Source organism: Podarcis tiliguerta (assembly GCF_965153285.1).
Source record: "Podarcis tiliguerta genome assembly, chromosome: 2".
Taxonomy (NCBI): domain Eukaryota; kingdom Metazoa; phylum Chordata; class Lepidosauria; order Squamata; family Lacertidae; genus Podarcis; species Podarcis tiliguerta.
In genome coordinates this window covers 79,997,425-80,018,650 of record NC_139535.1, presented here as the reverse complement: position 1 = coordinate 80,018,650, position 21,226 = coordinate 79,997,425, and the positions used below count along the sequence as shown (strand labels likewise).

The window sequence follows — 21,226 nt, the reverse complement described above, 5'->3', positions numbered from 1 at the left end:
TTCTGACAAGCCAATGGCTTAATATGTTGATCAGAGTACCTCTGATAGTCTTACTATGGCTGGAGCAAATCTCCAATTATAACAACTGAGATTTAAGCATGGACAGCTCAAAGTTTTGGTGCAGGCACAGGGCTCTTACCTGTGCAGGTAGGTAGACTCTACCCCATTCAGCATAGTGCCTGGGATGTCTCTGTCCCTGCATTTGCCTCTACTGCATGCATTTGCCTACTGCTGGAGCAGAATCCAGAAGTAGCTATGTCACTGAGAAAGGCGGAAGATTTCCCTTTAAAGTCAGTTAAAGGAGGAAAAATGTGAAGCTCATCTGTTCCTCACTGCTTTTAAAGTTGAATTACCTCTGGAGCATGGGAGCTATTTCAACACTGTCTGGACCTGCAGTGCCGTGATAATGTGCACAAACAAACATCATGTGAGTGGATGCTTATTTATTAATTTTGATGATTTATGTCCCACCTTTCAATCAAACAATTTTCAAGGCAACTTACAAGCAGGAGGTAACAATACAACCCCCCACCCCCACCCCCAATTCACACATACAATCTAGCAGCTGCTGGATGGGACCAGAGCTTGCTTTTCATCAGCTCTCTAGTCTCAGGGCAACTGGCAATTGAAGTTGAGTGTTCTTTCTAGAAGCAAGGGGGAGGGAGGAAGCAAATTCCGGCAGCTGCTCATTCTCTGGCTGATGAATGGGGCCAGACTGGTCTCCCTTTTGCCTTACTTCCTGTGAGGCAGGGGGTGCAGGTTCCCAGTGGCCCTGCTGTCCTGGCCAGAGACAGAATGGGATTCTCTTCTGTTTTCTGGTCCTTGTATTACATGATCTCTGCTGAGATTGAAATTGGAATGTGGTTGTTTCTTATCCTGGTGGTGTGGGAAGTAATTATATTATCCCATGCACCCACGTGGTTCTTGTATCTACATAGTACTGGGGTTTTCTGAATCCAGGATATAGACGAGCAGTTCCAATAGTGTAATGCTAATATTTGAATTGTTCTTTAATATCCAATAAAGAACAAAGAACAGATTCAGTTTTGAGCCACTTTTCAAATCAGCTCACCTGGTGCAGGATGTCGGGGGTGGGGGATGGGAAGGGATGCTTTAGCTCCTACAACTAGTTGTGGGTTTAATGTGAGTGTAATGCTTTCTGGTTCCACTTTCCATTGAGGTTTTGTGGCTTGGATGTAGCTTCTTTCAATCCTGAGTCTAGAAGCTGGAAGTGGAGATTACACTGTGTATGTTACCATAGGTTAGTAGGTTATGTGTGTGTAATTAGTTAGGGGAGGTTTCTGATAACCCTTCCATGTATTCAGAGACTATGTGAGGAGGATTGTGGGGCTGCATGAGTTAATCCTGGCTCTATTGCAGCATCTAGCAGCCCTGTACCCCACACTTTATTATGTGAAAAGAGGCTTGCTATACTACTACTACTACTACTACTACTACTAATAATAATAATAGTTATTTATTTGCTACCCATCTGACTGGGTTACCCAACACTGTGGGAGGCTTCCAACAAAATAGGAAACCACGGTAAAACATCAGTCGTGTGCATCAAGGTTCTCCACATAAGTTGGGATCTTGATGCACAGATGTTGGTATATTTGTAGAGCCCCTTCTCCTGTGTGCTAATTGCAGGTGAGTGGGCCTTCCTGCTGTGTAATTGGCAAGAGCCAATTCCTGCTCATGTGGTTCTGCAAACCCCTTAACTTTGAACACATGGGGAGAGTCATTGAACTAACCCCCCATCCAATTGAATAACCATTTCTGATCTAGGCTTTCTAAATATTTATTCAATGTACTTCTGTTTAGGTCACATTCTGTCTTTCTGAAATCTTGTATGCTTACTTTTCACACATTTGTGTGAGGGAGATAGTGTTCACGAATGCCTAATAATGTACCCCATTAACCTTAAGAATGTTTACAAAATATTTCACAAGAGTGACAGAGTCATGGTCCTTCCCTAATTAAGAAGCATTTCTTCATAAGAATAGATGCGACCTTCTTATATGGTATAGTGGAACTAGAACCAAGCTCTGTATCCTTCCTACTTTGTCGGATGATCCACAGCTATTTAACAGAGAAAGTCTAATTTACCAGATCGTAGAGGTAGAGGAGGTTTTGTATTCATTTAAAAAGGACAATACATACACTTGGTTTCTCTAGTGGAATGAGACAAGGGTAGTGTAGGTGAGAGATTAAAAGGAGAAACAAAAGTTTATGCTTTATGGAGAGTCCAGATGCACCTCCAGGATTTTTGTTTTACACACTAGCCTCAAACTTAAGTGTAATGTGAGTCTTTCAGTCTGCTTTATGCAGAATAAAAAGTTTTTATTGAAGGTGACTTTTATGAATTTCAACTCTTTCTATTTTGTTCTGGGTAGTCCACAAAGGCAACAAAAAGCTATTATGTACTTGATGTTTTTTGCCGTACTCTCAAGCTTCTGATATAAAATTCCTGAATTCTACACTGCACTTTGATTCACATTTCAGGCTATCGCATCTCATTTTGCATGTAGGTATCCTTTTAGAGAATGAAATTTGAGAATGACTTATGTGGCCATGTCTTCATAATTGCAGGCTTTTTGTAAGAAGATGTTAATAGTAGTTTCCTGTAGAATATGTGTGACTTCTGGTTTGTGCTGTTGGGTGCTTATATGCCAGATGTAAATGAACGTGATGAAAATGGAGTGTTCGAAAGTTGCCTTGCTGAAATTCTCTCTTTTAAAGCAGATCAGGTTAATCCATTTTAACTTAATAATGACAATTTAAGACACCTTTTAAAATTATTAGCATGAGGCAAGTAGAATTTTGACAAGTTGCTACATTGGTATAGACTTCTCATACTTATAATTCTTGTAACAATGCTCTTGTGTAAAAACACTTTTCAGTGATAATGTGATCATAGCAACTCTATAAAGTTGTATGTACCACTTTTAAGAAAGGGGCTGTAGTTTAGAGAGATTTGCTTCCCAATGTCTCTTAGTGAACCCATGACTAAAATGAGGGGGAAAGTAAAATGATGACCGAGACATGGCTTCTTGATTTATTTTATTAAGATGGTGAGCATCAGTTCTTGTTTATTCAGGCTCTTACTTGCAAAAACGGAGTGGAAATTGGGATTTCTTATACATTTACAATTAATATTCACAATAAATGGTGTCTTGAACTGGTTTTGAAGAGTATAAAAGCTCAAGAGAATATATTTGGAAGTATAACTAGGTTTTTAATGTGAATGATGCCATCATTGGTAGGTTATAAAATTGATTTCATTGTGACATAAGTCCTACCAAGTAATCCTTATGGCACAGTTTTTCAACCATTTGGGGTCCATGGCTCCCTTGACCAACTACATTCTTTGTGCGATACCCCTGTGGGGCTCAGGAGCCCAGTTATGTCACCCCTTGCCTGCCGAGCTGGCAGCTCCCTTGTGGAGGGCTCCCTCAGCCTCCTCTCTTCTCCCCATGGGAGTCCTCTGGGCATCTGCAGCTGCTACCCCTGGTATCTGAGCTGCCTCCCCTGCCCCAAAGAGAGGTGCCTCCTCTCACTGCCCCACAGGGGCCTGGGAAGCACGCCCTGGTCAGCTCCAGACACACCATTCACCTGGGAGCTTGTAGCCAAGGCTGCCGCAACAAACAACTGTGCAGACCTTTTGGAGGCAGAGATGTGAGAAAGCATCAGATGAAGGGAGGAAAAGAGGGACAGAGGCCAGTATTGCCCATGGCACCCCTGAACATCACTCAAGGCACCCCAGGTTGCCATGGCACACTGATCGAAAACCACTGCCTTATGCCTCAGTCTGCAAGAAGCAATACCAGAGAGCTTTTCATTGTATGTATATGATTTGATGTTACGAGCAGGTGTACTTTGTTTGCTGTTCATATTGCTTATAACATTATTTAGATCAGTAAGCCAGTTAATTAACTTCCATGTGTTATCATGAAGCAAGGAGTTCATATCCTATTTCAGATCTTGTTTCCTTTCAGGGCATGTAGTGGTGGTCCAACAGAATGAAAGAAGAAATAAGGTGATGGTTCAGATAGTGGCGGTTTTCTTTTGATAAGCTAGAGTACGGGTGGGGAACTTAAGGCCCTACAGAGGTTGTTTGAATCCAGTTCCCATCATCCCTGACAATTGGCAGTGCTGTCTGGGTCTCATGGGAGTTGGAAGTCTATTAACTTCTGGAGGACCCCAGGTCCTTCATCCCTGAGGTAGAGGCTGTTAGCAGAAGATACTGTTTTTATCAGTTGTTTTTAAATCTCATTAGCTTTCAAAAGCAGGAGCAATCATTTCTGCTTCTACGTCTTGGGGATCAACTAAAAACTTTGTGATTTTTTTTACCTTTTATTTTTTCTTAGAGAATGGGCATATTTTATAACAAAAAAGAAATTACTTACGTGCATCAGTTGGGGTGGAAGTCTTTTAGAAAGCAATTTTCAAGGGGAAATGAAGAGAAGTTATTAGCATCTGAGTACTTGGGTAAAAACTAGAATGTTTTGATACCTTAAAGTAGAAAATATTTCATGAGATGTTGCTTATGAGAGGTCTGTGTAACATAAATAGAATCAAGGAGCATAATTTATGTTATCGTCTTTAGATTATCCTAGTTACCTCTTATGGTTTAAAATGCTGTTAGTAAACGTCATTTTGAGAGTATAGCAAGATCATGGCCTTTAAAGCAAGTCTTTATACTGTGATCAGACCTTGGAACATCACAGATAAAAGGTTTCCTAGGCATCTAGGAATATGAAATATTTGAACGGCATTGGTGCCTAAAAGAAGTGGAGTTTGATGCACATAATATAGTCAGCCAGGTGCAATCTTGGAACATAGACGATGCTGACTTTGAAAAATTAGAGCTTTGCCCCTGGGTCCTTTAAGTACATTTCATGTATATCTATGATTGTGAAGCACTGGGCTAGATTGTTGATGACGCCATAGTGAATGGGTTTTGCTTTCTGGAATGAAGGAAGGCCAATGACCAGAACACTGCTGTGCAAGGGAATTGTTGACTAACAACAAGAACCATAGCTGTTTTTCATGTTAGAAGCGCTAGGGATGTGAAACCTGTGGAATTGATTCCTTACTGTTTGACGCATCACATTTTCACCTTGTCTGTCCCCTTTGTTGGTTTCTTGCCACCTCCACTCTTTATCCTGAAATTGATTTGAATATGAGTTATTTTCATTTTGATGATTTGATTGTTTCTGTTGTGATTTATCGTGTTTTTTTCTTCCTTTTCCCAATCCAGTTATTGTGATCACTCTAAGCCCTGCTCCCGCTCCATCCCAACGTGCAGGTACCAGAACTTTTTATCATCGCAGCTTGGATTTCTTGCATCATTTATTTAATGCTTCCTTCAACTGCATAGAATTGCCACTTGTCTGCTTCTCTTCCAAGTGTGTGTCTGACCCTGCTTCCTTCCCCACTTTCGTATTCTCCTTTACTATTGATCTAGCCTTACTTGCCAAGACTGGCTAGGCAAAGCGGTATGTAAGGCCATGCATGAAAACATGTTTTGATTGTCCACAGCTGCAGTAGTTGCTTAGCACCTTCCTTTCCTGATGATGTCAAAGCACTTTCTGAAGACAGGTAACCATTAAATTTTCACACTGATATTTCCCACCTTCTATCTTCCACCTTCCACTTTAATGTGCCAGAGCCCTCAAGTGGCAAATGGCAGAAATTCATATTGCCATACATTTCCTTAGATTTTCCTGAATGGAAAGGCAATGTCAAAATGTCAACCTGCATACAGCAAAATTAAATAGGCTCTGCTTTTTGTGATGTGCAGTTGCCTCTGAGGTAGAACCCAGAAGCAAACTGTCAGTGCTGTTGTACACTAGTTTGCTTTAGGGCAGGAAGTCAAGACTGCCCTCTTAGTCAAGGGCAGCTGCTGTAGGGATTTTAAGATGGGAACAGAGTAGCTTTCCTTAGAGTTGAGCAGGGCTCAGATTTCTATGAAGCTCCTAGTAGTGTCTGCTGCATCCCACAACGGTGCCAGACTATGTTTCTGATATAATCTCAGGAGGGCATATTTTTATATGTATTTGATACCTTTGTATGCCTCTTTCCCCCCAAAAGAATTTTGATTACTATTAACAGGTTTTCCATGCAGATTCCTGTCTAGGTATCATTTGGTCCCAAATATGCTAAGCTTCAGACATGGACCTAAATGAGCTATTTCAGACAATTCTCTGGACCAGTGTTATTCACTGGGGCTTTTATTGCACATATTTTGGAGATGTGTGCCGTAAATATATAATTGCTACCTAAATAAGCTGTAATTGGATAATATACGGTCAGGTGAGAGATAGCTTTATTTTATTTTATTGTTTAAGAACATGCATTAAACAGTTAATAAAATTCAGTGAAGCACAGATCTAATGCCATACCCTACATGATACGGGGTAGGAGTCTACAGCAGAAATAAAGTTAATTCCTCATTTTTTAATTAGTTGCTGCTGTTGCATGGTGCTGGAATCTTCCCTGCCTCTTACAGAGAGCTGTCCTTGATCTTCTGGATGTTAAAATTATGCTCTGGAAGTTAAAAGGATGCTGTACTGTTAATATTGCTGTAGCGATATCTCTTATTAAGATTAATGAATTAATTAGGTTCTGGGCATATTGGTGCTTATAGAATCATAGGATCAAAAACTGTAGAGTTGGAAAGGACCCTGAGGGTTATCTCGTCCTTGCAATGCAGGAATCTCAACCAAAGCATCCATGGCAGATTGGACGAGTCCATGGTAGTACATGAAGAGGGTTGCTCTGTAAATGTTAATGTCACAGTCTTTAGTTTATGCAAATGGGTTTCTTCACCTTCTACCCTGAGCTACTTTAGCTGTGCATTGTGAAACAGCTACTGCATTGTTTTTCTACCCTAGAGGCAGCAGTCTTTGAGTATAGAAAGTACAGGGGCTAGTCTGCCATTTTGTCTAGTGGATGCTTGCCTTACAGTGCTTTGAAGCCTTTCAGGATGGGAATGTGTTTCATTAGATTACCTTCCAATGCTTTCCAGTCTTGCCTTCCACTAGCTCTTACCTGTGCTTTTGTGCTATGCCACTTGTTCTTTGCAGCTGCCATCCAGCAGAATTTCTTACCCTTCCATTTTCAAGTAGTTATTATTCTAACACTTTCTTCTAAAAGCAGCAGATTGATAGTTTGTATGATTATTAGGTTTAAGCATGTGTTCCTCTTGACTTGCCAGTTCATGGCAGCCATCTGAAGTGCACATGGTACAGGCAACTCACTGTTGACCAAGGTTAACTATGCAACCAGAGCAGCTTGCGAGCAAGGTGGGTTAGTTTCACTTGAGTCTGCACACCTGATCAGGTACTGCCACAAAATCCCATCTCAGCTCCAACGTTTTGGCTTCATTTTTTTCAATTATTTATTGGAAAACTTAATTTTAGTTAATTTCTCTTATATTTGAGGGAATGGGAAGATTCCAGCTTTAACTTTGAATTGTTTTTTTCTATTGTGGCTGTATAGAAAGTTTAAAATATGACCACTGTGTCTTTTATTGCCTAGAAGTCTAATGACAAAGAACAATCCCACAAATATTATTTTGTAAGCTGTCTATTGAATTGGCAGATGAAGAAACCCAGGTGACACTTGCAAATATATAGGATTGGCAACTACCTGTATAAAATACATTAGCTGTGTCTCAAAAAACATGTTCCTCCCTGAAATGTGAGAGACCACTGGGACTTTAAAAGTAGCCATGCCTAGGATTTTTCTGTAAATGGTGCACTTCCATGTCTTCTTTCTGGGTAAATGTAGTCAAAGAGGAACATGGCAGCTTGCTGCTTGAATTCCAAAGGGATTCATGGATCATATTGCTGGATAGTGAGTGAGACATTTTGCAATTTAAACGGTGCAGTGCCACTTTTCCTCTCTGGTACACTTCTCCAATGATTGATGGACTGTTTGTTTTAAAATGGATATTCAGAATCTTTATTCTTTTCATTAATGTAGAAGTGAAAAGGCATATAAGCTATATGCATTTTGGGATGCAGGCAACAATATAGGCTTGAGTTATTTCACTAAGTACTGCTGTACAACCACTTTCTAAGCCAGGGTTGGGGGATCTTGTTGGATTCTAATGAGCTCCAACCAGCATGGCCAGTGGTGAGGGATGATGGGTGTTGTAGTCCAGGAACATCTGGAGAGCCACAAGTTCTGCATCCTGTTCTGTGGGACAGCATGCTGCATTTAATAATAATAATAATAATAATAATAATAATAATAATAATAATAATATAATATCCCACCCATCTGGCTGAGTTTCCCCAGCCATTTCATTTGGAATAGGTAGTAGAATGCTTGGTGCTAAAAATGACCAGGTTTTGGAGGATGGGGAGATTAGGAAGATAGAATGCAGCTGCTAGAATTAAAATAAAACCATTTTTGTGCTTCATTATGGAAGGGAAGTTTCCAGAGCGCAAAGACGCAGGCCCACATCTCTCAGCTTGCAGTTTCTGCAACCTGAAACTGCTCTTATCCCTCTACAGATGATTCTGTGTCATGCTCTAGTTAACTTTTTCATTCAAATGCTGTCTTGGCCTTTGCCTGCTTAGCTTGTCTTCTCAATCACAAGAGGCCTGAGTTATGAAAGGCCTATAGATTGTTGTCTTGGGGGGGAAAAGATACAGAAGCACTTGCAGTCCAGTAGCGGAACGGCAGGTTGGAGGTAGACATTATTAAAATGGCCCTTCTAGGCAATATTGTTTTTAAAGTCTCCTTGTGTGAAAAGAACCTTTGCCTCCCATTGTTATGGAAGTCCTGCCTACCGTCCGCATGACAACCATTGGAGAATAAACAATTTCAAATATCCCCAAATGAAAAAAAAAAATCCATACAAATTGAGCAACGATGACAAATTATGCCACTTGATTTTATTTGCATACATTATTTCACAGGGACGAACTGTAGATTGTATTTTTAAAAGAAAATTAAGCACAGAATTCAAGATTGCTTGCTTATATAGAGACCAGCTTGGCCTTATATAGCAAAAAATCACTCCTTCGCAGAAATGTAACAGACCAATGATGCTTCACTGTATTTGTGACTCTGGAATGCTACCACATGCTACCACATGAAGGCTGTCTCAGTCACTAGAAGTAAAAAAAAAACCCTGAGATAACATGCTTTCTTCCTTTTGTCACTTCCGTTGCCAGGCCTATTTTTCTTTGTAAAAGTTTTTTTTTTTTTAAATATTCAAATAGAAAGCTAAAAGGAAGTGTTAAGTCTAGTCTTCATTCTCATTCCCTGTGTGGTTGGTTGGCGTTCCTTGAACCTCACTCATAATCAGATCTGTAATTTGCCTGGCACAGGATTAATTCAGTATATGCCAGGAAGAAACAGGATCAAGTGATGGAATTTTATCCATTTACTTAGAACCATTGAAATTGGTCACCTTAAGTTGGTCAAGTCCATTAATTTCAGTGATATGACTAACATTGGATATAAGTCACTGTCTCTAAAGTACCTTCCATAAAAAGGCAGCCGATCTCCATGGCCCATGAAGAATGTATGTTCAGAAGAATGCCAGTTTGTCTGGATAGCTGAAATACATTTGTATGTGCCTTCATTTCATCATCTCTTGAGAGAAAGTGATCTTAGAAGTGACTGCATGGTTTGTGAGCCTTGAACTTCCAGGATAGTGATAATATTTGGTGTAACTTCAGATTTTGAACAAATGCTAAACCTATGAATACTGATTGGGTTTTTAAAATTAAAGGCATGGGGACTGACACAGAGCATAATTAAATATAACCAAATATTTTTGGAAATACGGAGGATTCACAGTTATCTTTCTAATACTTCTGAAGGTCAGATATATTTTCCCCACCTAACCCAGCAGGATTGTGGCTTTAGAAATTTGACTTCTATTAGTTTCAATTTTTCATGGAAATCTCTTTGCTAAAATGCAGGACTTTTTATTTATTATTGCATAGATAGACATATTTCACTGAGAACATATCAGTAATACTGACTTTGTAACTCATTCTCTAGAAGCATCAGGGACTTAATTTCCTGGTTTATGACGATTTAATTTTAACCCTTTATCACATGTGTGGTTATTTCATGCATTCTTAATCAGAATATTAAATCACATTAAATCCACCGCTTCCTGGTTTAAAGTAACTAGTGGCTTACAAGCAGAGACAATATGGAGCTATTTGAACTGGCTTTAGGGGAATGCCTTAAAGCTGCAATGTGGGAAGTTTAAGCAAAAGAAAACATTATTATGCCATGAAACTCCAGGTGCCTTTCTTGAGCAGTCAGGTATATAAGCTCTATCAGCAGTCTCAGTTTAGAGGTGATTTGCAAAAATAATAATTTCCATGACTTAAAATAATAAGTTGGTAATTTGCTCTTAACACAAGAGATCTTTTTTTCAAATACATCTGGTGCAAGTTTCTATCACATTTAATATGATTGGTACATTGAGCCTGGTTTCAACTCTGGTTAAACTGCTGGTTTAAAGAAAAGCCTTGTATGGGCATGCCAGCAGCTGGAACTGGGTTGTCCTTTTAGCTTAGCTATCACCATTACAATAATTTAAGCTGATTTATGAAGCTTGCAAAATGTGTGAGTCTGCTCTGCCTGCACTTCTGCCTCCCTGTTCCTAGCCATTGTCATTCAAAGTAGAGTTCATGTTGAATTCAGTCAGTGCTGGCCTGAAATGGCCATGTAGGGTTATGCCCCATAGCTGGCAAACCACATCATCTGAAGTATCTGGTGAATACTCCAATGTCAGCAGCCTAACTAGTGTTTCTCTTTTCCTCTGCTTCCATCCTGTGTGCAGTACCTGCTTATGCCCATCAACTGAACCTTCCTGCTTTGCTCTGCTTCTGTTTTGGCTTTCTTCCATGTCCTGTTCTTCCCACTACAACCGTTTTCTTCCCCTTTAATGTAACCTTTTCCAGTATTGTACTGGATTGATTGAGCATTTCTGCAGCATGATTTTCTCCTTTGCTGTGGTTCTCCTTTTGGCAGACAGAGGCTGACAGGTTTGCATGATCAAGCTGTAGTGTAGCATGCAGACTTCTTCGATTGAGAGCTTGAGCGGGGAGCGTGTTATAAGAATGGATTTCTCCTTTACAGACTATTACTATATTTGGATGCAAGGGGGAGGTGTGCAGTGCAGTAGGGTGTGATGGGGAGAATAGCAGCTAGATTTGCCATACAGTATTTTCACAAGCATTAACGTTTCTGGGTTTCTGAATTGGTATATTGATATCTAGGATTAAGAGAGTATACCCTTTATCCTGTTCGGTGCAGCATGATTGATAATCCTCTACTTTCTTCAAGCCCATCAGCTTCCAGGCAGAATTCTCTGCTGCTCTCCAGAGGGTCCCCATCCATGCTAGTCTGGACAGTTCAGTTGAAACTTTGGTTCATATGCTCACCTTTCTAACTACACATCAAAGAAAGCACGTGCTTAACCCAAGAAGAATAAGCCCTTTTTTGTTTGCAGAAGCATCCTGACTGTCCTTGTGTTGGAGGGTACCTTAGCTCCATTAAAGATGGCGAAACCAGAGAGAAGCCGGTGTCCTTTCATGATATCTGCCTCTCTTTCTCCTTACTTCAACAAACGTGATTCTGCTACTGGTTCTGAAAACTCTTTCTTATGTTATAAAGAAGGGTATAAGAAGAAGTTCAAGACTTCATTAAGCCAGTGTGGTGTAGTGGTTAAGAGCGGTAGATTTGTAATCTGGGGAACCGGGTTCGCGTCTCCGCTCCTCCACATGCAGCTGCTGGGTGACCTTGGGCTAGTCACACTTCTTTGAAGTCTCTCAGCCTCACTCACCTCACAGAGTGTTTGTTGTGGGGGAGGAAGGGAAAGCAGAATGTTAGCCACTTTGAGACTCCTTCCGGTAGTGAAAAAGCGGGATATCAAATCCAAACTCTTCTTCTCTTCTTAATGTGGAACCTGCAGATCTCAGAGATAAACAAATCCCAAGTTACAGTTGAATTGGGGGGAAAGTGAAAGCTGCCACTTCTGTCTGTCTTACAACATATGAGTAAGCCCCGAGATTAATATATGCCACTCCTCTTCCATCAATCAGGAGAGGCATATCACATAGTTCAGACCCACTACCAGGGGCCAAGCAAGCACAGTTGCATTGTGCTAGATATGGCACATATGATTCAGATATAAGCCAGCCTGGTACAAAAACTCGTATCTGCCTAGATAATTGTTTGTGTGTCAAGGCAGCTGAAATGCAGTTTCTTGGCAAACCATATTCCCAAATAGAATTACTCACTGCCAAACTGGTTTAGTCCCATGAGACTGACTGTATAAGAAACATTATGTTCCTAAGGAGGCAGGAGAAAACAGCAATGAATTCTGTAGAGCAGGGGTACCCAACATGTTGCCCTCCATATGTTGCTGGACTTGAATTCCCATCTTATCTGACCATTAGCCAAGCCAGCTGGGCTGGTGGGAGTTTGAGTCCAACAGCATTTGGAGAGCACTGTGTTTGCTACCGCTGCTGTAGAGGCTTCTGGAACACATTTTTAAATGGCAAAACTGCTACTTCTTTGCCAATAAACTTTGCAGTGTTTGTCCATCACAATACTCTTATTAAGGTATTATTTTCACTTTATAGGTTTCACTCCCTCCAAGGTTAAATTATGCTGCTTCATTGGTTTTGTTGGCTTCATTGGTTTTCATTGGCTTGCTTTTGTTAATAGAGATTCTTAAGCAACTTTAATCTACTGCTTGCAGTTTGCTATAGGCACAATCCTATCTGTGCTTGACAAATCAATGTGTTCCCAAAAGTAGGAAGCCCCAAACCACTGCTATAAGAGCATGCAATAGAGAGCCATTGGAGAGGTAAGACTGAATGTTTTATAAGAGAGATAATTTTTTAAAAAACCAAGTGAAGCCAGAAGAAAACTTTTGAGATTGTAGCTCAGTTCACTTGTAAATGTCTACTCAGTGTGGGACTTGGTGAAATGATGATTTTCTATCCAGAAAAATTATGAAAATTATCATTTGCTTATAACTGCAGTCATTTTTGTTGTAGACATAATCCTGACTCACCCTTTTGGTATATTGGCCCCTGGATCCCTTGCTCTTTCAGAACCCTAAGGTACTCATTAAAAAATGTTGTAGTAAAAGAAACAGATACAAAATGTAATTCTAAATCAAAAAAATGTCCCTGATTCTTTAACTTATAAACAGAATATTGCCCGAAACTATCTACAGAAATGGTGTACATATTTAGATGGCAGTCAAAAGTGTTTGACGGATTTGAACTGCAGAGGCTTAAAATACTATAGTGATATGCACCTATGTCCAAGCCAGAGTCCATTTATTTGAGAAGGTCTGTTCTGAGCATGACTAATGTTGAATATCAGCATATGTTCCAAGAAAACTTTGAAATGACATGGATCCTACCAGATGGGTTTTTAATGAGCTTAAGACCAATCTCTGTTCATTTTTGTAGTGTTGATTTTCAAAATGGATGGGCTGTCCTCTCAATGCAGAATTCTGTTAACTTCACTAATTGCTGTAGCACTTTGCTTTTGAAGTCACTTGCAAAGTAATATACCCTTTCTTTAACCTATGCACACTGGTGTGGGAAGAAAAGCCAAATTATAAAAAGAATGAAAAAGCCAGTTAAAGGAATAAACTCATAATGAGTTTTTTTATTCTTTACATTGTTTCTGAGGACACTCTTCCATAGCTCTCCCAGGGCAAACCAAAGATATGTTATGGTGCTGAAAAGGTTTTTTGAAATGCTATGTGTGGCTCCTTTAAATCTAAAGCCTATGCCATTGAAAACTTTATGAAAAATTGTTGCCAAACCTGAGCTTTAATACAACATAGCTGTTCCATGAGCAAGACTGCAGTGTTTCTGAAAACTATGGGAGACCAGGAAGGAATATCACATTAAATAATGGTTTCTTAAATTAATGTAATTCAATAGTGTTTGAGACTTCATCAGAGTTGAATCTCCCATTTTTGCAGCAATAACATTTCCACCTCTTTTAAATAGTTTTTATCCCCTAAAATAAGCAAAAAGGTTAATGCTTTTCATACCTACTAGGTGGAGACAACCTGGAGAGCAGATGCTTGTATGATGACACTTATATTTCTACCATTGATCTGTCATACTTGATCTGCTATTTGTGGAAACTAGGCCTCAGCTAGTTAGCTGCTTCTAAGATTAGTGTTTTAGCTAGTCAGGACCCACCTATATACCCCAGTCCTTTGATGGAAATTGAAGCACCTTTAGATTCTTCTGCTCCTTTGCCCACAGAACCAGTCCTACCAACATATCCTCCAAACTTCTCATTAGAAATTTGTGTTCACTGTTGCAACAGAAAACCTTAATAAAAGCCATACTATTTCCTTTATGTTGTATTTATAGCATAAAGGTACCCCTGCCCGTACGGGCCAGTCTTGCCAGACTCTAGGGTTGTGCGCTCATCTCACTCTATAGGCCGGGAGCCAGCGCTGTCCGCAGACACTTCCGGGTCACGTGGCCAGCGTGACAAGCTGCATCTGGCGAGCCAGCGCAGCACACGGAACGCTGTTTACCTTCCCACTGGTAAGCGGTCCCTATTTATCTACTTGCACCCAGAGGTGCTTTTGAACTGCTAGGTTGGCAGGCGCTGGGACCGAACGACGGGAGCGCACCCCGCCACGGGGATTCGAACCGCCGACCATGCGATCGGCAAGTCCTAGGCGCTGAGGCTTTAACCCACAGCGCCACCCACGTCCCCAATTTATAGCATACATTGTAATTAATGCTTTAATCTTTGCCTTTCTGGTAATTGAATAAGTTTAGAGAAATTCAAGGTAACGCTGAGGAGATTGCTCTATCGGTGCAAGCAGTTCTGCTTGTTTGATGGAACAACCTCTACACTCCCCCTGTGTCATTCTGGGGAGTCTCTAAAACACCCCCCCCCCCAGCCACTGGGTGGGCATTGGGGGGAAAACCTGTTGTGTGGTGGAAGCATTTGCATGGACTTCTGCTAGTGAGACCATCTAGCTGAATCTGGCGCCTTGTACTTTTTGCCAACCTGGACTGCATAAATTTTCATCCATTTCCTGTATTTTCTTTCTTTGCTTTCAGGTTATACTAGAAGCTCCTTTTCAGGGAATTTAAAAATCCTGCACTGGCCATTTTAGAATTCTCTTGTCCTTAGCAATAAAAACGATTATGCCTATATATATATATCTCTCTCAGAAATAGTCAGCTCTCCTTAATTAATTTTCTAGCTGAGGAAGCTTCCTTTTTGGAGTTGAATTCAGATGACCTGTACTCCATTGGTTTGCTCCTATCCTCTGCCCCAAGGGATTATGTACAAGCATTTTGTGGTCACTTGCAAGAGAAGCAAGCATCACCTTTAGTAGTTTTCATGAACTGGTACTAATTGAGATGAACCACAATTTTAAAACCCCTTACTCTTCAGTTGGGGGGTTGTCTCATGTCCTCCATGATTTTGTCATCCTATAAATCTTTGTAGCGTGGACTGCACTGCACATTACAGTGAAACATATCAAGAACAAGCTGATCTGAGTGTTAAGACATCCCTTGTTACAATCTCACTTCATGACCTCTTTTGGCTAGCCTCACTATCCCTTTCTCCACCTGTTATACTGATCTACCTTACACAACAGTTGTAAGGATTATGGATGCAATATAAAGGGGGCTCTTTTAACAGAAGATGTACATTTTGCTACCGTAATAGAGCTTCATTGTTTATATTTTAAAAAGTACCAGGAAACTGGTACTTGAGAACCCACTTGAGTACCGGCAACCTATCATAACTAACTGACAGTAGCAGCACTTCTCTCTCTGCCTCTCCCACCTTAATATTTGCAACCTGGGGGGGGGGGGATAGAAGTGTTTCAGAAATTAAAATTAAAAAATAACGTTACTGAATTCCCTTGAGCAACCTTGTCATTGAATGGTGAGATTGCAATATGGAAGTCAGTATTTCTACTTTAGCCAAGTTGAGGTTGTTGAAGGAAATTGTGTGTGGCTGAGCTTTTTATTTTTCAAATGAGCAAGCAAATCCACTGGGGCCGGGGTGGGGAACTTGTGTCCTGCCAGACGTTGTTGAACTCCCACCTCCCGCCAGCATGGCCATTGATCAAGGATGATGCAGGTTGGATTCCGGCTTCTGGAGGGTCACAGCTTCCCCACCACAGCACTACAACTTATTCACTGGTTGATTTAAGGGACAATCCTGTTCCCATTTGTAGAAATAAGCCATGGCACCAAGAATATGAGTTGCGGCTTTGTATTCTGCTTGATCTCATGATGCACTGCTTAGCCTCTGAGCTAAGTGGAGGTGAGTTGGGATGTCTGTGTAGAATTGTTGTACTCTGGCTGTGTGCCTCGCTGTGTCTTCCTATTTTTGGATTAAAACCTGTGTAGACACAGGAAACCAGGTAAAATATGAAAGGTTATGGAAAGAATTGCAGTATCAAATAATTGTACACATTGTGCTGGAAAGATTAGATCTAACCATTCAGCTACTAACAGATGTTTCTAAAACCTGTGCAGCATGACTTCTGCTTGCCTGTGCTATTCCCAGGATACTGCAGTTTCTTGATCTAGGTGCCCTGAAGGGTCCCCTCTTTTAGATTTGTTCAAAAATGGATAGTTGCCCTTAGAAAGCTCTCTTCAGGCTTAGGAGAGACCTCTGTCTAAATATGCTTGTGCTAAGACCAAGCAGGAAGAAAGTTCTTGGTGCTATCTCACATCACACTCACTGCACAAGCCCCTGGGCAAAGAAACTAGGCAAGATGGGCAGCTTTGTTTTTAGTTCCAGAAGCAGGTTCTTTCTAAAAATGGGTTTAATTTTAAACCACACATACTCTCCCTCCTAGTCTTAGGCCCAGATTAAGCCTGCAAACAACTTGCCAGTATAATATCCACACAGTCATTGATCTGCCTACCAGGCAGGCCTACCAATGTAACACGAATATGCCAGTTTATGGCTTATTCCCAGTCAACAGATGCCTACTGTTTTACTATATGCATAGGTACCAACAATCCAGTTTAACTTGCTGCATGGATCCTCATATGAGTGAAGCCTGGCCACCCTCTCAGGAAAACAAGGGAAGACCTATTTATTGTGCCCAGGGCTATCCCCAGGATGGTACAGTTAAAAGCTGTGGCTTCCACACACATTTGAGAAGATGGGATTTTAGAACACCTTGGGAGTACAGTAGGGCTAAGCTGACACCTCAGAAGTCAAGGTAACAACTGACTTTTTATTGGAACCACAGGCTGGTTTTCTAGCACCCCTGCCTTCAAGACAAGAAACATTGTGGGCTTGGGCTGCAAAGGAACCTAGCTTGAACCAGGAGCCCATGCATTGAAGCCTCCCTGCCTGACTTTCCCTCTCCTCTCCTCTCAGCATTGCAGCTTCCCTTAGCCAACGATGGAAGTAGCCGTTCCCCCTCTTTGGACAGCTCGCCCCAGCATCATCACACTCATCCGTCACGCCCCCGAAACTTTCTGGGCTTGCCTCCTCAGCCCCCCTTCCACATGAACAAGAGCATGGAGAGGTAAGCAGAACTAGACCAAATGAGGCAGGTTCTGGTGTGCTGTGCTCATCTTCTCTGCTGTATTGAGACAGGAGGGGCCAACTTGTTTTGAGAAAGGGAAGCAGTTTGGAGCAATGGTTTTATGTTGTGCTTGCCATTTGATCAGACAGGTCTGCGCACAATACATGAAGCGTTTGCTGTCCTTGTGCCTGTACAGCCGTGGATAATAGCGTGTTGGGGAACTGAATGTTCTCTAGGCACTTTAATCTTGTTGCCTATTGCTATTGCCACAGTCTTAACAGCTGCTTCACACAGTTCTTTTGATGTAAGAGGCAGAGCTTTTGAAAAGGGCTCCTGTCTCAAACCATCTTTGTTAGGTAGATACGGAACTTTCATAACCCCTAGTTGCCTTGAGTTGCATTATTTTTTTGTAATATCAGTAGCAGCCCATGCAAAGTTTAAACTCTCCTGTTTGTGAATTAACGGGCTAAGTTTGTCTGCTAAATGAGTGATTTATAGCATGCACACAAAAATATACAGTAATGGCCCTGGGAGTTAGTAGAGGACCTGCTGCTTTTTGGGGTTTCAACAGGTAATAAAAACTCATGATTTAACCTGCACTGTTCTGATCTGCAGATTGAGATGTCTTGTTATGTAAGTGACGTGAGTTGCTGGCTTTGAATTTATATTAGAAATTCTCTCGTGATGGAGACCTGCTAGTTCATAGGGTTCTCTAGATGCCCTTGTTGAGAAGAAGAATGTGTGGTTCTCCACAGAGATGGAGCCTGTTTCTGCAAAGAGAAGGGTCTGAGATGTTCGTATGCCATGGCTAAATGGAAGCAAACACAATATTTTTCCTTTTTTCTCTTTCCCTTTCTAGTATAGAGATTGATCAGAAACTGCAGGAAATTATGAAGCAAACGGGTTACTTGACCATCGGAGGGCAGGTGAGCTGACTTGACAGGTGCAGTAGTTCAAAATATATGGAAGTCTGATGTATATTAAGAATTAACCAAAAGCAACTGCCCACCCTTTTCAATATAAAATGGATTGACGAGTAGCTTCTCTATGTGCTCATCTTCTCACAGAGATACCAAGCAGAAATCAATGACCTAGAAAATCTGGGTGAGATTGGAAGTGGGACGTGTGGACAGGTGTGGAAAATGCGTTTCAAGAAGACTGGACACATCATAGCTGTGAAGGTGAGGTAGATCTACTGGGTGTTGAGTGGAAGATATCTTAAGATGAAAGGAAATGGCAGAGTTGGACTTCTAGAGGGTTCATTGCTCTTAGGTGCCACAGATTATTTGGTTCCTGTGTCAGCTGCTGAGGGAGAATCCAGTTGGGCAGGATTAAGTGGGCCTTAACTTTCTTTGATGGAAAGTAGTGATGCTCTGTGAATTAATCATAAAGCAGTTAAGGGCCATGAGGCCCTTTGTGGGTCAAAGCATTATCACCCACGACTCTTTAGTCTCTTTCTACTTCTGCTCCTAATTCCCATTCTCTTCTCTGTTCAGCAAATGCGTCGTTCTGGTAACAAAGAGGAGAACAAGAGGATTCTGATGGACCTGGATGTGGTGCTGAAGAGTCATGACTGTCCTTACATTGTTCAGTGCTTTGGAACTTTCATCACAAATGTAAATGAAGGCGATGCTACTGTTTTCTCAAGTCCACCTGTATTTTTCAATGTATTTAGAACAGCCACATCATAATAACCTTAACTTTTACTTCTTTTTGTATCCCCCCCGTCCCTTAGACTGATGTTTTTATAGCCATGGAGCTAATGGGCACATGTGCAGAGAAGCTGAAAAAACGAATCCAAGGGCCTATCCCTGAGAGGATCTTGGGAAAGATGACTGTGGCGGTGAGGGTTTTGTTTTTTGTTTTGCTTTTTACATTTAGATCCCAGATTTCCCCCATCTAGACATTGGCCCAGTTCACATGTCATGCTAAACATGGAACGAATAGCATGCTGGTATAGGCTACTTAATAGTACTCCTTCCTTGCTTCAGCTGTGGCAGATTCACAGATAAAACAAGCTATATATCTGGTGTGTCATGTCACCTGGACTTGGGCTCATGGCTTGTTTCCTCCAAACAACTGATGAGTAGTAACAAAGGTTTATTCTTGGGTTACCACTTGAGGTTTGTTTGGAGGAAACAAGCCCTGAGTCCAGGTCCACACAACATGACAAGCTAGAATCTGGCTTGTTTTGTCTGTGACACAGAGGAGCCATTAATTGCTTCCAGGTTTCCATGATCACGGCTTTTAAGGAGATGTGTTGTGCTTCAAACTCCTTCCTGCCTATGGCATCCAGGTATTTTTCTTTTTCAGCTGTGTTTTCTGCTGTTTTTGAAGGGACAGCAACCATTCTCCACTTGTTATTTGTTATTTTATCTACCATTCTCCTCCATTTACTTGAGCCTCACACGTCTGTTTCTCTTTTGGCACACAGAAATGAGCTAAGCTTCCCTGCTTGGAGCAAAATGCTGTTGTGGACAGCAGAGGGAGTAAGATTTTTTAAATAGTGACTGCACTGTTGGGCGGATTTTGGCAAAATCTGGAACCCAGGAGTGGGTGCTCTGTTCTGTGTGGTTGTTTTGATTTCCTTTTGGCCATGCCCCCCCCCCCTGATGCTGCATAATGAGATGTGGTAAAATCTAGGGCTCGGTTGAAGAGTCTGAAGTATTATCATACCCCACTGAAAACTATGAAGCCCAATATCTCACCTTAGGATTCCAAGAATAGTAACAGCATTTCAATAGTAACAACAGTTCATGAACATGCCATCTTTCTTTTTCCCCGGTGGTATCTCTGAAAACTGCTTGGTAATCTACATGACTGAAGGGCTGTGCTGTAACGCTGTCTCCCCACAAGTTGTTGTGTATACAAGACGTTTTGCCCCAGATAGCTGAAACTGTCTTTTCCAAGTATCACGAAAGCCTCAGACTGATTGCTGAGTGCATAACCTTTGTTCTCTAAGCAGCACATGTTTTTACAGGCACGTTGATAAAAGGGTATCATGAGTTCTAGACTAGTTCTGAGTTGTTTTCCTTATAGTGAGCAATGATTAATTCTTCCGCATTGTTTCCGATGTGTTGCTTTCAGATTGTCAAAGCGCTCTACTATCTGAAAGAGAAGCATGGTGTCATCCATAGGGATGTGAAGCCTTCAAATATCTTGTTGGATGAGAGGGGGCAAATCAAATTGTGTGACTTCGGGATCAGTGGGAGGCTGGTGGACTCGAAAGCCAAAACCCGGAGTGCTGGTTGCGCAGCATATATGGCGGTAAGAGATGGGCAGATGGCGAGAGAACAGCAGCAGGAATCTTGCTGTGCTGTGATGGAACTGAGTAAAAAAAAACCTAAAAAAAAACAACTGACGTTGTATGTTGCTCTTCCTACAAATTGCTCAGAATAGCTTGTGTATGATTTAATTAAATACTTTTTATTTGTTAAACTTTTATGTCATTCTTCCTCCAAGCTGCTTTGCATGGGTTGGGTATGATCCCTAGCAGTCTCATCCTAGCAGTGCTCTAGGCCAGACCCGCTTTGTTGCAGCCATTGAAATGCACCATGTGTCTCGATAACTTCTCTCCAGGACTAAGAATTCCATCGCTTGCATTTTACTATAGAAAGTTGTCACTAGAATTGGCCTGAGCTTTTGGGAAACTGTATGGCAACT

General features: G+C 41.2%; 1 protein-coding gene across 3 annotated transcripts in view; it reads left to right on the top strand.

Moving 5' to 3' along the window:
* Positions 1-21,226, top strand: part of MAP2K7 (mitogen-activated protein kinase kinase 7) — a 31,384-nt gene that overhangs the window by 2,260 nt on the left and 7,898 nt on the right. Inside the window, exons 2-9 of one of the 3 annotated variants that reach the window (XM_083430866.1) lie at positions 5,264-5,311; positions 16,250-16,338; positions 17,413-17,563; positions 18,423-18,489; positions 18,631-18,744; positions 19,060-19,179; positions 19,299-19,406; positions 20,651-20,830. In XM_083430866.1, the coding sequence (XP_083286992.1) occupies positions 5,264-5,311; positions 16,250-16,338; positions 17,413-17,563; positions 18,423-18,489; positions 18,631-18,744; positions 19,060-19,179; positions 19,299-19,406; positions 20,651-20,830 (877 nt within the window). The remainder of the gene's footprint in view (positions 1-5,263; positions 5,312-16,249; positions 16,339-17,412; positions 17,564-18,422; positions 18,490-18,630; positions 18,745-19,059; positions 19,180-19,298; positions 19,407-20,650; positions 20,831-21,226) is intronic. The other 2 variants (XM_083430867.1, XM_083430868.1) reach the window with 2 other exon arrangements.